At 48.4% G+C, this 16036-nt stretch overlaps 1 protein-coding gene across 1 annotated transcript; it reads right to left on the reverse strand.

Annotated features, from left to right (window-relative positions):
- Positions 1 to 1866: 1866 nt before the first annotated feature.
- On the reverse strand, positions 1867 to 14365 carry LOC309381809 (GTPase IMAP family member 8-like). Its single transcript, XM_081933092.1, has 8 exons — positions 14270 to 14365; positions 13609 to 13664; positions 12670 to 13447; positions 9521 to 9702; positions 8578 to 8645; positions 8059 to 8086; positions 7235 to 7282; positions 1867 to 3219 (listed from the first exon to the last, which is right to left on the reverse strand). The coding sequence occupies exons 2-8, from the start codon at positions 13625 to 13627 to the stop codon at positions 2435 to 2437; spliced, it is 1908 nt and encodes a 635-aa protein (XP_081789218.1). The 5' UTR covers positions 13628 to 13664; positions 14270 to 14365; the 3' UTR covers positions 1867 to 2434.
- Between the last annotated feature and the right edge of the window lie 1671 nt (positions 14366 to 16036).

Consider the following 16036-nt stretch of genomic DNA (forward strand, 5'->3'; position numbering starts at 1 on the left):
TGAGTCGGCATGGCCTGCTTGGGGCCACTCAGCAGCTGTGGCTGACTGGATGGGTGTGGCCAACTGGGTGAACATGGCCAGCTTAACACACTCCCCCAACTGCTGCCATGTTTTTTCCTTGCATTGCGTAGAGCAGGCCAACCCTACGCTGACACGATGTCTGCGCTTTGCAATGGGTGAACTGGCCTTGACGCCATGTCTGATGCCCCCCCCCCCCCGTTTGACCGCTTTTGTCATAATGGGTGTCCCCCTATATTATAGTTTTGGCAGCTCCCCAGCCTCCTGACCTTAGGAGGGAGCCTCTTTTGTGAGAGTGAGAAGAATTGACCCACAGAAGTTGCCTTGGAAGTTGTGGGAAGTTGATCCCTGGAAGGAGAGCCAGGAGTGTCATCTGTCCAATTGGTGTAAGGCAGGGATGTAAAAGAAAAAGGCCACAGGGCAGTCGTGAAAAATGTAAGGAGCCAACCTGTGTCAGGCTCGTCCGGTGTACGAAGGATGCCTGTGAAAGTAGGCTGGTTTGGAGCAACCTGGCCTACCAGCTGTGAAGGCAGAACGTGGTCCACCAATTGTGAAGATAGGAACTGGTCTACCGTCTGTGTAGACAGGCCCCGGTCTACCAGCTGTGAAGACAGAACCCAGTCTACAAGCCTCCCGCCGTCCCCCTTTTCCTTCCTTCTTTCTTTCTCTTCCTCCCTCCTCTTCGTTCCTTCTTTCCTTCTCTTTCCTTTCTCCCATCCTTCCTGCCTCCGTCTGTCTCTTTCCTTCCTTCCCTCCTACCTACCTCTTCATTTCTCTTTTCTTCATTCCTCCCTCCCTCCTATTCCCTCCTTCCTTTTTTCCCTTTCTCCTTCTTTCCTTCCCTTACTCCTTCATCACTACCTTCCTTTTCCCCTTCCTTTCCACTCCTATCCTCTTCTCCCTTTCTCCAGTGTTTCTAGGGAAAAATCTAGGAGAACTCGGGGACTTTTCTCACACCCTCCTTCCTTCCTTCTTTCCCTTTCTCCTTCCTTTACTTCTTTCATCCCTCCGTCTGTCTCTTTCTTTCCTCCTGTCACCCCTTCCTTTTTATTTTCTTTCTTTCTCTTTCTTTCACCCTTCCCTCCCTCCTCTTCCTTCTTTCTCTTTCCATTTCCTTCCTTCCTTTTTTCTTTCTCTTCTTCCCTCCCTCCCTCCCTCCCTCCCTTCTTGCTCTTGCAAAGAGGCTGCGCTTCCATCGCCCTTGGCCTCTGCGGCTCCTGCAGTGCCTGGGAATTTGTGGGGCATGGGAGATGTGGTGGGGATGGGCTGGGGAGCGTCCACTTGGATGCTTTTTAGAAACAGCCCACAAAATAAAAGGAAGGGAGAGAGAGAGAGAGAGAGAGAGAGAGAGAGGGAGGGAGGGAGGGGCTGTAACACCCCTCATCTCTCGCTGGGCTTCAATGGGAACTCCGGGCTTCTGGATTCCCAAATAGTGCAATTCAGAAGGAAGCCCCTTACTCTGTATGGGGCCGACCCCTTTTGCCGCACAATCAGGAGGCTGTGAGATCAATCCTCGGTAGGGGCAGTTGTTTCTCTCTCTGGGCAGAGTGAGTAATTATCTGCTGAACAAAACTCCGCACTGGTGACAGGAATGGCATCCAGCCAGTAAAGACTCAGCTCCATTCAGTTGGCCCAGTTCCACTCTGATGTAAGGGATTATGGGGTCATTAAAAAACAAAAGGACATGAGGACAAGCTGGCCTTGAGGGGCCATGGGGAAGGATCTGGCTGCCATTGAGAAGGTGGAGGAGGGTCTTCAAAGACAAGGAGCCCTGGCTGATCTCCCCTCTCCCCTCCACGCACTTTTCAGCAGTCAAAGGCAAAAGAGAAGTGGAGAGGACACCAGATCTGCAGCTCTGTGATTGTTTATTTGTCGAGCAAAGAAAGTAGAATTAACTTGGCCCCCAGGAAGGGCAAGGAAGATCCCCTCCCCCTGCCACACACACACATTTCAGCAAAGGCAAAAGAGAAATGGAGAGGGCACCAGCTCTGCAGCTCTGCAATTATTCATTTCTCGAGCAAAGAAAGCGGAATTTAAAAAATCACACCATTTCTGGATTTGGAGGCAACGTGAAGCCGTGATCAACATCTGCAGGAAGACCTCAACTTGCAACTGCAGCTGAACCAAATGATCCATTTCTGTTGTTCAGCAAGGCCGTTAAGTGAGCTTGGCTCATTTTATAACCTTTATAAGCGAATCGGTGCAGGGGTTAAGTTAATAACATGCTTGTTCAGTGAAGCCTGGCATCCCCCTGGATTTTGCCGATCGGAAGGTTGCCAAAGGGGATCCCATGAGCCCAGGATGCTGCGGCAGTCATAAAGATGAGTCAGTTGCCACACACCCACATTTCGATCGCCTGATCCTGGGGATGTTGTAACAGTCATTAAGGGTGAAAAACGGTCATAAGTCCCTTTCTTCAGGGCCGTTGGAACTCTGAACTTGTGAGTTGAGGGGGACCTCTGTCTGCATTCATGCCAATTAGCATTGATAACAGAAATCGACCCGCTGAAATAATCATTTCTTGAGGGTGGTAGATGATGTATTTGATTTTGTCTGCCAATTGACTCTGCTCGCTCAACATCTGGATGTGCTCGCCCCACAGCTGGTTGACATAGCATCTGTCCCCATTCTGGACAATGGTGTTCTGCACTTTCTCCATCAGCTCCGAGACCTGACTCTCCCGCTCGGTTCCTGTGGCCTTGTTGTTGAACCCGCAGAAGCGGTTCCCGCACTTTCTGATCAGTTCCTGAAGATTCCCGTTGTCAGACTGTGTGACGTACTCATCCAGGAGGCTCCCCCCCAAATCCTCCATGCAGGTGAAGAGGACGATCGTATACCGGGAGGACTCCTCCCCAAAAATATCCCAGATGCGTTTTGCAGCAGCCGCATCTTCCGCGGTGAAGCGCCCCACCTGGGTAACAAAAATCAGGGCGTGTGGTCCGGGCTGGGAGAGTTTGACACAATCCCTGATATGATCATGCACAATTTCATCAGAATCTTCAGAATTGAAAATGTCAGGCGTGTCAACCACTGAGACCTTCTTGTCCTTCCAGGTTCCCTCCCCACTTTGGCACTCCAGGGTGACGGTTTTTACCGACAACATGGACTTGAACTCCCTCCTGCCGAGGATGGTGTTGCCCGTGGCACTCTTCCCACCTCCGGATTTTCCAACCAGGATCAGCCGGATTTTGGTGTCCACTCCTGCGGGTTTGGAAGACATCGTTACAAAGAGGAATCGAGACTTTCGCATGGGCCCAGAAAGAAACTGTGGGGGGGGGGGGAGAAAACAACATGTTGGGGCATCATTGAATTGATTGAAAATGGTGGTGATTTTGGAAAAGGGTGACCCCCTGCCCTGAAGTGGTTTAACGATGGTTTCTTTTTTTGTGAATCTCCTGGAGTTACAAAAATGGGTTGCTCAGCCATGCAGAGTCCCACAATACTCGAACCCCACTTTAGCAGCTGTCTGAATACAGTCGCTCTGTCCAATCCCCTCCTTCCCGCCACGAGCAAAGCTGGATCTAAGCAAACTAAGATTGACCCCACAAGAGGCTCAGGGCTGCTGGTGTGTGACAAGGATTCTGGCCTAAGTTCCTACAGTGAGTCAGACCGTTAAGTCAGTGTATGTGTGCTTTCAAAACCCGATCACAATTGCTGTTTGTGCCTTTTCATGTGGGACTCCCCCAATGCAGAGGCAGGGGCTCCTTGTGCAGTGTGTGTGTGTGCACGGGCTGCTCGGTCCTGCATTTGCATTTTTGTATAAATATATATATTTTCCATTGATATTCGCAGCAGACAAGATGGAGGAATGATGGAAGGAGGAGCCGAAGTTGTGACGACACAATGTACGGTCTCAATGCTCTGAGATAGCAGTCTACACTTTTGCCACTGGGTGGTCCAAACGGACCTAAACCATCCTGCAGAGACGGTGAACAGGAAGAACAGGAAGAATACATCTTGCTAATCTCAGGGACATCGCAAAGTCCCTGATTGATCCAAGAAAAGTTCTTCAAGCCGGTGACAAAAAATCCAGCCATTTGGCTGATGAAGTCGGTGCGGCTCCAAAATGGAACGATATGGAAAGAGAAAGTGTTTTCAGCTGGTGAGGAATTTTTACTGTTTTAAAAGTGACTGCCTATAAAAAAACTTAAAATTAATTTAAATTAGCGAACCGAAGAAATAAGCGGCGGAATTAAATTTGGACTGGTTTTGGACAGTGTGTTATCTTACTTTTTAAATGCTATCTTCACGGATGGAATTTATGCAAGTCTTTTAACATGAATGGATTAAGTTTCCTTCTATTTTTTTTCTTTTACTATTCTCTGTAATCTATGGACTAAAATTCTCCTCTTTCATTACTGTGGGTGTTTTTCTAACTCATTTAAGAATCTGACTTTTTTTAAAACTTGAAATACAAAAATGATACAAAAAGAAACAAAGAAATTGTAAATAAATTGTAACATTGTAACACTGCAACTTGGAGGCTGGAAGTTTGTGTATTGGAAACGAAATACTTTTTTCACTGATTATCCTGGCTTGGCACTTCAAGGTCTCACAGCTTGTTTATAGAGAGTGATAAGAAGAAAAGCACACAGATGTTCCTTTGAAGTATATTTTTAACCAGAGAAAGTGAAATGTTATTGTGATGCTTAATCCTGTTAAAACCTTCTAAGCTAGAGCAGCAATGTTTGTTAGCTGGAGATAATGGCACAATTTCAACAGCAGAAAGAAGTTTTAAGTCTGCAAAAGATACTTTCAGAAATACAGAAATTATCAGATACACGTGAGAGGATAGAGAAGAAGTTGGAAGTTTTAGTGCACCTAACAGCAAAATATGATGAAAAAGTTGAAGATGTTAATCAAATGGAAAAAGTGGTGGTTAAAATCCTAAAAATCGAAGAGGAAAATGAATATAAAGAAATTAAAATTGCTGATATTTATGGTGATTGGTTTGTCTCTGAAAAGGAAAAGAGTGGAATACTGAAAGAGGAATTAAATGGAGGGGAAATCTACCCCAGATGGCAAGATACAGAAGAAGAGAAAACAAAAGAATTTATGGATTTAAAGGGAGAAATTTTTATCAGCAATATCATTGATAACACTACTGACAATCAAAAAGCTGATTAAGGAAACAGAAGAAGGGCCTTGAAATTACATGAGAGATTTTATAAGCAAGGAGTTGCTAAGAGGAGTCCACACAAAGTTGATTAAGGAGATGATTAGAGGACTGACACCACAAATGGCAGAAGATATGAGACTGTTTTGCTTTTTGAAAAATACAGGTTGATAGATGGAAGAGTATAATTTAAAACTAGTTAAACTTAGTGAAATTTAGCGATAATAGATATAGTTAAATAAATAATTGATAATGATAATAATGTATACAATGTGTAGTGTTATGATAAGTAATAAGTGGATATGAATATTGAATGGTACCCATGAAAGGAAGATTAGAAATCCTTTTGGATTATATATAAAGGTTAATTTAAACGAAGAATTGTTAGATTCAGTTAACTCTTGATTATTAGGGGGGAAATGTTATGATGCAGGATATAGTCAAATAAAGGAGGGATAATGATAATAACGTATATATAGGTATGGGTACAACATAAGGAAACTGGATGTAAATTGTAAATAGTGATTTGGAAAGGAGGATTAGAACATTTTGTTACTAAATATTATGGATGTTTAGCTAGAGTAGGACATAAGGATTCAGTGTTATTGGAGGATTTTAGAAATAGTAAATGAAATACCAGTATATGGTTATGTATTAAATCTTGTTATATTTTATGGTGAAGGACATTTGAACAATTATAGTCAAATGAAAATGGAGGTATGATGATGGTAACATGTATAAATATATCTGAGTTAAAATACTTGAGTTAATATGAATTATGCTTGATGACTGTGGAAGAGATGCACGAAAGTCTTTTGTAACCAACTGATACACTTTCTACAGGATGTAAAGAAGGATGTGTTGTCTTTGTTTTGAAAATTAAAAAAAAAATTTTTAGAGGACTGATGGCGAACCTTTTTGTCACTGAGTGCCCAAACTGGAACGTGCGTGCATAGGCGTGTGCCAGAGTACCGAAAACCGAAAGGCCAGCTGGCTGGTGTGCATGCCTGATTTTTGTGCCATTTTCAGGCCGGTTTTGGGGCCAGAAAACAGCCCAGAAAATGCCCCCAAAACGGCCTGGTTTTGGCCATTTTTTGACGTTGTCCGGGCTGTTTTCAGGCTGTTTTCGGCGTTCCAGCACCCGCAAAGACTAACTGCCAATGGCATGCGTGCCCACAGAGAGGATACAGCATAACAGAGTTGGAAGGGACCTGGTGGGAGGTCTTCTAGTCCAGCCCCCTGCTCAACAGCCTCTACTGTGCCCCCAGGTCTCATGGTGGTTAGAATGCAGTATTGCAACACACTGTCCACAGTTCGATCCTGATGCAATTCAAAGTTGATTCAGCTTTCCATCCTTCCAAGGTCAGTCTAAGGAGGACCCAGATTATTGGGAGCTGGGGGAGGGGGAAAGAGGCTGACTCTGTAAAACAGGGGTGTCAAACCTGATTTCATTGAGGGCCACATCAGGGGGGCATGGCCAGGTGGGCATGGCCAAGTGGACATCCATTTTCAGCTGCGATGGCCCCCTGCAAGTCTTCTGCCAGCAAAACCGGAGCTCTGGGGTGAGGTGCACATGGCCCTCCCCAGCTCCGTTTTCTCTGGCAAGGGCACTGCAGGCCGGTCCTTCCCTGTTTCCAGGGTAGTCCCATGGGGAGTGAGATTGAGTCCCACGGGGAGGGGCGTTTGTGGGGAACAAGCGTTGCCAACGTCTGGACTTTGCTGTGTTTTGTCTTGCCCTGTTTGCCTGCCTGCCTGGACTTCTTGCCTCGGTTTATTTATTTATTTATTTATTTTGCTGCCCTTGCTACCTTGGCTTGCTGGATTACTCGCAGCCCAAGGCTGTCGGGGGTGCATGGGAGAGCTTTGCTCCAGGACTTGCAGGAAACGTGGGGACGTTGGTGGGGGGGCATGTTGGAGCAATAAAGGGGAGTTGGAACCGTTCTCCGGCCGTGTTGCTTCTGTGCCTCATCCCGGGTCATCAGAGTGTAATTTCAAGAGTGGGTCATCTAAGAAACTTTTTCGGGGGGGGGGGGGCATCCATTATCATGCAAAACAGCTGCTAAGAGACCGTTCCTAAGTCAAGGAGATGATAAGAATTACCTTCCATATTCACCACTTCCCAGCCTTCATCCGATACTTCATCTTTCCCTAAGGACAAGGATGAGTATCAATCACGGAATCTGGAATTGGATAGAAACCAGGTGGGGGGCAGTAGGGGTGGAAAGGAGGTCAGGGGGGGTGTCTCATAGGATAGGATAGGAATGGAACAGAACAGAACAGAATAAAATGGAGAACAGAACAAAACAAAAAGTAAAGTAGAGTAGAATGCAGAATAATAAAATAATAGAATAGAATAAAATAGAGAATAGACGTTTCATGACCCAACAAGGAAACATCATCAGTGCTAGAAGGGAATGGATTTCCAGAGGAGGAGGAGGAAGAGGAGAACTGAAGGGAAGGGAGTTGGATTTGTAGGGTGGGAGGAGGAAGAGTATGGGGTCCTTGATGCTGTCTGAGCTGGGTGGTTTTCTTGCAGACATTTCATGATCAAAATAGGGAACATCATCAGTGCTAGAAGGGAGGGGGATTTGCAGGAAGGAGGAGGAGGAGGAGGAGGAGGAGGGCAACAGGGAGGTCTTTGGTGCTCTCCGAGTTTGTTTGTTTTCTTTCAGACGTTTCATGACCCAACTAGGGAACGTCATCAGTGCTAAGTGTGGAGAGCTGTTTGGGACAGCAACTCAGATACTGGAAGACTTGCTCTCCTGTCTCCCCCTTAGTCCTTCTTTTCCCTAGACTGGGCCAGACCGTATGTATGTTCACCGTATGTTTCAGCCTCCAGCCCCCCGCCAATCCTCTTTGTTCCTCTTCAGCCCTCCTACCCGCCCCCCCCAAATGCCAGGCGTGGTGGTGCCCTCCTCACTTACCCGGGGCAGCCTTTTCATCTGGGGCTCTCTGGAAGAGTGGAAAGAAAACACGGGTCAGAAGTGCCTCCCCCTCCCGAGTGCCTTTGCGTGTCCAGTGGGGCAGAGGGAGATCCCCTCCTCTTTGGGCCCAGAAATTGCACCCTGGTCCCCCAACCCTATTCAAGGCACTGCCATGAAGCTGCTCTGCACACACACACACACACACACACACCAGACTAAGTGGGGGGGATGCTCTGAAGGGACCCACCACCAAGGAAGAGAAAGAGTGGCAGGGAGGGAAGGGGAAAAGAGAGGGAGGGGGGAAATGGGGCAGGGGGAGGCATCCTTTCAGCCTCAGAGTCATTCATGGGCTACTCGCAGCCAGAGGCCCCTCCTTAATAGAAAACCAGATAGGGCTGGCCTGGAGGAGGATGGGAGGAAATGGGGGCCTGGCCAGCCCCCAAATTCTGCCACCCCCGGAGCAGAGGATCTCCCCTTTCCCAAAACGTATACCCCCACCCACCCACTTCTCACACCTACCCAGGCCCAGCTCCAAAGCCATTGCAAAGGCCAGGCCATTTCCAGCTGCTGCTGCTGCCAATTCCGTCAGCCGGGACTGTGGGAATAGAAGAGAGAGGATGGGGTGAGTGGGTGGGAAAAGACCCCCTTCTTGAGGTGAGGGAGGGTCTGACCAAGGCCCCTTTTTGGGGGGGAGGCTGCCCCCTGCGCAAAAGGTAGTTTAAAGGAAAATGGGGGGAGGAGAGAAAGCCTTTGGGGGGAAGATTGTGAACTTGTGGTCTTTTGTCAGATGGGGGGGGGGCTGCGAGGGAGGCACTGTGGGTGGGGGTGGGTGGGATCTGTTCTTGGGATACGCCTCCTCCCCCCACCCCGCGTTTCTTCTACAAGGCTTTTAACTTTTCTCCCCCGACTTGTGTTTACAGTAAACGATTCGCTAGTTCTCTCTCTTTGTCCAAGCTTCGGGATGGGGGGGCTGTTTCTCCCCCCCCCCCCCGCCGGGTTGGCTGCGCCTTTTCCTCAGCTTTCAAGAGACGCTCCAAAGCGTTTTTCCCCTCCTCTCTCCGCCCGAAAAAGCTCGGGGAGTCCGTGCGTCACCCCTTAAAGGGGGGGGGGGGAGTTCCACCTCCTCCATCCCCTCCCCTCCCCCCAGGAAAACAAAACAGCCAAGATGAGAACAGCTGGTTGAAAGAACAGAAAGCGAAAGTCTTGGGAGGAAGGGCGGGGGTCGCAACTCCTGGCCCCTCTTTGCTCGAACCCTCTGATTTGGGGAGCGGGCGCCTTTCCCTCCCGCTGCGCGGCCCCTCCCGCCTCCTCGGCGGGGGTGGGGGAGAACAGCAGAAAGGAGGGGGCCGGGAGAGCGCGGGAGGGGAAGGAGGGAAGTAAAGAGCGACAGGGGAGGGGTCTCCCCGTCCAAACCTCTTCTTCCAAATCTTCCAAAGTCTCCCCCAACCCACCCCCGACTCACGTGGGAAGATTGCACCCCTCTTGCGCAGCTCTGGGGATGCTCTTCGCCTTAGGATCCCGGGAGATCCAGGGAACGCCTCCTCCTGGGCGGACCCCCTCCTCTTCCTCTCCCCTGCACCGCCGCGGAAGGGACCCCGGGAACGTCGCCCCCCACCCACGTCCCCCGAATCTCCACCTCCGCTGCTGCGGGGAAACCAGCACGCGATCCCCGTCTGGCTCTGGATCTCCCCGCGCGCCTCGCAAGATCGGGAGCTGCTGCGTCACGGAGCGGTGGCTTGTTTGTTTCCACCTCGCTCTCCCCCAGCTCTGACAACTTCCCCTTGTTTGTGTATTTGTGGGTGTGGGTGTGGGTGTGGGTAGTGGGGCAGTCAAGATCCAGTCCGCCCAGTGGAGAGGAGGGGCTCAAAAGATCTCTGGAGAAGGCCCCCTCTCCCCCTCCCCCGTTTTCTCTTGGCTTGAGGCGCTGGCCGCTTGGAGACCTGCCCTTACTTTCTTCCCGGCAAGCGGCAAGCGGGTGGGAGTTACACCTCGACGGAGTGGTTTGTTTGTTTGCTTATTGGATTTATATGCCGCCCTTCTCCCAAAGGACTCAGGGCGGCGTATAACATTAAAAAACACATATCACAAAAGTTAAAAGGAAATTAGAAACAGTCCAAAAAACAAACCCAATTAATATAACACTAACATTTTAAAAATTAGACAAAATGTAACAGGCCAGGCCGGCTTGCTGGAAAAGCCAATTTTTAGGGCGTGTCGGAAGGACCGGATTATGCGAAGGGGGGGGGGGGCTCATTCCAGAGGGAACAGAGAAGGCTTTCCCCCTGGGGGTCGCTAGGCAACACTGTTGGTTATCACAACACCCAGTTCTGGCCTTCTCTTGTTTTGCAGCAACAAGTGCGTTGAACTCTCCCTGTGAGATGACTATCCGTCCGTCCGTCTGTCTCTTCTCATTCACTGTCTTTCTCTTTTTCATTTTCCCATTCTCTCTGCTTCCCTCTCTTTCTTTTTATTCTCATTCTCTCTTTCTTCTGATTCTCTCTTTCTCTTATTCTTTCTTTCTCTGCTTCTCTTTCTCTCCCTTTTCTCATTCTTTCTCTCTTTCTCTTATTCTTTCTCTTTGTTTCTTTCTCTCTCTTCCTCTTTTCTCATTCTCTCTTTCTCTTTCTGTTTCTTTTCTTTCTCTCTTTTCTCATTCTTTCTCATTCTGTCTCCATCTCTTTTCTCCTTCTCTTATTCTGTCTCTTTACTCTTTCTTTCTCTTCTCATTCTCTCTCCCTTCTGTCTCTTTCTTTCATTCACTTTTCTTTCACTCTCTTATTCTCTATGTGTCTCCCTTTCTCTCTCCTTTCTTTCTCTTTCTCTTCTCATTCTCTCTCCCTTCTGTCTCTTTCTTTCATTCACTTTTCTTTCACTCTCTTATTCTCTATGTAATAATAATAATAATAAATTTTATTTGTTAGCCGCACCCTCTCCAGAAGGACTCGGGGCGGCGTACAATAAAAACACATAAAATATACAAATATAAACAGTACATATACATATACATATGCATGGAGGAGGTAAACAGATGAATAAAATAGAATTAAAATTTCAATTTAAAATCCCCTCAATTAAGATACAAAATACACAATTAAAAAACCCGTCAGGAGCGATATGATCAAACTATGGTTGAGCCAGGCCAGCCACTTGAAATAGGTGGGTCTTGAGCTTTACACGGAAGGAGCGGAGGTCAGAGGTAGTCCTAATATCCGGGGGGAGGTCATTCCACAGGGCTGGGCCCGTCACAGAGAAGGCTCTGCTCCTAGGCGCCGCCCCCCGACACTGTCTGGTGGACGGCACCTGGAGAAGTCCCTCTCTGTGCGAGCGAATTGGTCGCAGGGATGTATGTGTCTCCCTTTCTTTCTCTTTCTCTTCTCATTCTCTCCTTTCTCTCATTCTGTCTTTGTTTTATTCTCTTTCTCTTCTCATTCTCTCTCTTCATTCTGTCGCTCTCTCGTTCTCTTTTCTTTCACTCTCTTATTCTGTGTTTTTTTTTCTTTCTTTTTCTCTCTGCCTTTTCTCATTCTCTCTGTCCTCATTCTGTCTCACTCCTCTCTTTTTTCATTCTTTCTCTTTCTTGTAGTCTTTCTCATTTTTTTCTCTCTTATTCTCTCTGCCATTTTCTCTTTTATTCTCTCGCTTCTCTCTCTGTCTCTCACTCTCTCTTCATCCTGTCTCTTTCTCTCTTTCTCTTTTTTCACTCTTGTTCTCTCTGTGTCTATCTCTCTTTTTCTCTTTCTCTCTCTCCCCTCATTCTCTCTCTCCTCATTCTCTCTGAGAGGGAGGGAGGGAGGGAGAGAGAGAGAGAGAGAGAGAGAGAGAGAGAGAGAGAGAGAGAGAGAGCAAGCTCAGTTGGCTATTCCCAAGAGGATTTGAAGGGCTCCCAGTCCACTCTCTGTACATAAGGTCCTGCTGTGTAAGGAAGGAGCACCAGGCGGGCCCTGGGTTCTAGTCGGATGCCCGTGAGTCAGTCCCTCCCTCTCAGTGCTAGGAAGGAGGCAATAGCAAACCGCTTCTGAGTAACCTCGCTGATCCAGGGCAGCCGCCAGACTCAACCGGGAGTCAAGGAACTGCACCAAACTGAGATCAGGAAGAGTCAATACTTCACTGGATGGCAAAATAAATAAATGGATAGACGGATGGATCAATCAATCAAGGTTTATTTGTGGTTTCTAAGACTGCAACATTAGCAGAGCCTGATTAGGCCAGGGGTTCATATCTTACCACATTGCAACAGAGCTGGCCAAACCGTTGAAACGTCTCTTTACATTAATTGGTAAAAAAAAAATAGAAAATCAAAGGGAAAATAAAGGGCAAGAAATAGGAGAAGGGGGGGGGGTAAGAGAAGGCACAAATAAGGAGCAAGATATGGTGGAAGAAAGAAAAGTGGAAAATGAAAGGCAGACAGATGATTTCACTGGGATTTACAGTTACAAAGAAAAAGCAGACAAGGGGGGAGATCCCCCCCCCCAAAAAGAAACCACAAGATGGGAAGGAAGGGAGGAGAGCTGGATCACAATTCAGAACAGGGAAGCGCAGGGCTGTGGCCTTTGGCAGCGCTGCCACCTTGGAGCAGAGGATGAAGTAGAGAGGCTTTCCAGTGTCTGTTAGAGAAGAGGACACCACCACCAGCCCTTCTTTTCTTCCTTCTTTTCTTCCTTATCCTGCTCTTTGTTTTTCTTGTCTTCTGGGTAATAATGATCTTCGTTCTTCCTCCACACAGCAATCGTGGTCATCAGCTGGGCCTTCATTTTTTCCTCATATTCCTTTTTGTCTTTCTTCAGCATCTCTTCCGTGTAGCAAGGATCCCCTTTGTTCTTCTGCACCAACTCATCAATCATGGTCATCAGTTCGGCCACCTGAGCCTCTCGTTCTGCTCCTTTGGCCTTGTTGTTGAAAGCCAGGATGCGGCCACCACAACTGTGCACCTGCTCCTTCAGCCCATCCTTCTCCTCGTTCCCCTGGGCGATGAAGTCCTGCAGAGTCGTATTTTGCAGATCATCTTTCCGGGTGAACAGGAGGATCATGTAATTCTTGGCCCTCAGGCTGAAGATCTCCTTGATCAAGTGAGCCATGTCCTTCTCCTCTTGGGTGAAACGGCCGAGGCACATCACCTGCAGAATGACGTGGGGACCCGGGAAGCAAAACTTCACACACTTGCTCACCTCAGCAGCAATTTCCCTCTTGGGAACCTTGGTGTCAAAAAAGCCCGGAGTATCCACCACCACAATTTCCCGGCCATTCCACTGTGTCTCCTCCTTTTGGCAAGTCTTCGTGATCGAATTAGGGGACATCCTAGACTCAAATACTTCCTTCCCCAGGATGGTGTTTCCTGTGGCGCTTTTCCCGTTGCCAGTTTTGCCCACCAGGACGATCCTCCGTTCTGACTCTACCAACCCCAAAGGGGGGAGGAGGAGGAGAGAGAAGAGAAGAAGGGGACCCCGGTTAGCAGTGTAGGGCTGGCCCGTCCGACTCTGCCTCTCCACCCAGGACAGGGACTCCCACCCAATACCCCCCACCCCCCACCCTGGCAGCAGCCAAAGACTTTACCTGGGATGCTTTCAGCCATGTCCACAATATTCACACAGGAGAAAATCTGGGGATTTCTGGATGAAAAGTGAAAGTGAAGGAGAATCAGTGAAAGGAGAGGCTGCCTTGCTGGGAGGTTGCCAGGGGCGCCCCCACCCCCAGAAGACACGGGGAGGAATTGGAGGGGTCCCCCTCCTCACTGCCCTTGAGTCCTCCTGATTCCTCCCCCCCAATGCTTTGGGGGCTTCAATAAAGGTGGGCATTGATCCCCCAAACACAGTGCTGTTCCCCAGATCCCCTTGCAGCTCCGGCTCGCCTCAATCAGTCAGTCAATCAGAATAGGTACCTCAGAGGTCATCTAGTCCAACACCCCACCCCAAGTGGGAGGGGGGGCACTATACCTTCTGCCTAATTGGAGCCCAACAACAGCCAGCCGTCTCTCCCAGAGGGCACTCCCCACCTCGTCCCTCTCTCTGATTTCTGAGCCGGGGGGGCGGGCAGCCTCATCCCCTTCGGACTGCCGGACCCGAAGCCCCTGCCTAAAGCTTTCCTGAAATGAGCCCCCTCCCCTCCATCCTCCACCCTTTCCGCACGACCCTCCTCCTCCTGTCTGAGGGAGGCTGATGGCTGGCGCCCCCTCCCCATTTTCTAGTCCCCCCACCCCCGTTTTCTAGAAACCCACCTGAGACCCTCAACCGAGAGGCACCTGACCGGTGGGAAGGGAGCTTCGCTGCCGCCGCTCTCCTGGCTCCACCTAGGGGGCTGCGAGAAGCTTCTGTGCGGGAAATGCCGCGTAAAAGTCCTATTTCCTTGGATGGGGGGAGGGCGGGGCGGGGCACTCGGAGTGGGCGGAGCCTCCTTGTCCCCACCCCACCCCCCATCATGAGATCCATCAATAAACCCTCCTTTCCCCCTTTCGGAGGTCCTATTTCGCCCCGCCGCTTGCTCTTCGCCTGGGGGTGGGGGGGGTGAGCCTGAGTGGGGCGGGGGGGGTCACTGTGGGGGCTCAGGATTGAACGGGTGCCCCAGATGTTTTGGCAGCCCCTCCCGCTTCCCCCCTCCACCGGCTAAGCTTTCCCCGATCTTTGCATCCCCCATCAGCCTGCAGGGGCTCCTTGGCCCTCTGGCAAACGGTCCTCAGACGTCCCAGCCGACGCAGCTCTTCTTAATGGGACCAGTGATTCCCACCCAGCTCCTTCCCCGAATGCAGGAGAGAGGCCCAGCCTGCCACACTCATCACATAAACGGTAATTTGGAAAGGAGGATTTTGTTACAATAGGTATAGTTAAATAAAAAATTGATAATGATAACAATGTATACAATGTGTAGTGTTATGATAAGCAATAATTGGATATGAATATTAAATGGTACCCATGAAGGGAAAGCTGGAAATCCTTTTGTATTATGTATGAAGCTTAATAATAACAATTAAAACGGACTAAATTAGATACAGTTAAGTTTTGATTATTAGGGGGGAAATGTTATGATACAGGATATAGCCAAATAAAGAAAGGATAATGATAAATAATTTATATATATGTATGGGTATAATATAAGGTAACTGGATGAAAATTGTAAACAGTGATTTCGAAAGAAGGATTAGAAAACTTTGTTATTGAATATTATGGATGTTTAGCTAGAGTAGGACATAAGGATTCAGTGTTATTGGAGGATTTTAGAAATAGTAAATGAAATGCCAGTATGTGGTTATGTGTTAAATCTTGGTATGTTTTATGATGAAGGACATTTAAACAATTATAGTCAAATGAAAATGGAGGTATGATGGTGGTAACATGTATAAATATATCTGGATTAAAATACTTGAGTTCATATGAATTATGCTTGATGACTGTGGAAGAGATGCACGAAAGTCTTTTGTAACCAACTGATACACTTTCTACAGTATGCATAGAAGGATGTGTTGTGTTTGTTTTGAAATTAAAATAAAATAAAAATTTGTGGGGGGAAAAAACCTCCCATAATGGAACGTCCTGCGATTTCTGGTGTCAAGCTGTTCCACAGGTGAATTGTCCTCACTGTTAGGCATTTTCTCCTCAATTCCAGGTTGCACCGCTCCTGCATGAGTTGCCATCCATTGCTTCCTGTCCTGCCTTCAGGGGCTTTGGAGAATAGATTTCCCCCCCCCCTTTTCTTCTACAAAGCCCCTCAAGCCCTGGGAGGCTGTTCTCACGACCCCCCCGTCCTTCTTTTCTCTAGATTAGCCAACCCCAAATCCTGCAACCGTTTTGGTCTCCAGGCCTTCAATTGCTCTTCTCTGCACTTTTCCCAAAATCTCAACATCTTTTTTCCCCTTCCCTCCTTCCTTCTTTTCCTTCTTTTTTTCTTTCCTTCCTTCCTTCCATGGTTTCCTCTCCTTCCTTCCCTCCCTCCATCCTTTCTCTCCCACCTTCCCTCCCTCCCTCTTTTCCTTCCCTTTCCCCTCCCTTCC

The sequence above is a fragment of the Natrix helvetica genome (genome assembly GCF_964273705.1).
Source record: "Natrix helvetica genome assembly, chromosome: Z".
NCBI classification, from domain to species: Eukaryota; Metazoa; Chordata; class Lepidosauria; order Squamata; family Natricidae; genus Natrix; species Natrix helvetica.

Excerpts from the sequence above, each read along its gene's own strand:
- LOC309381809 (XM_081933092.1), bottom strand. Across the intron at positions 8,646-9,520 it reads GAGGGGTGCAATCTTCCCAC|GACGGAATTGGCAGCAGCAG; the intron begins GTGAGTCGGGGG and ends ACAGTCCCGGCT. Across the intron at positions 7,283-8,058 it reads AGATGAAAAGGCTGCCCCGG|GGAAAGATGAAGTATCGGAT; the intron begins GTAAGTGAGGAG and ends CCTTGTCCTTAG.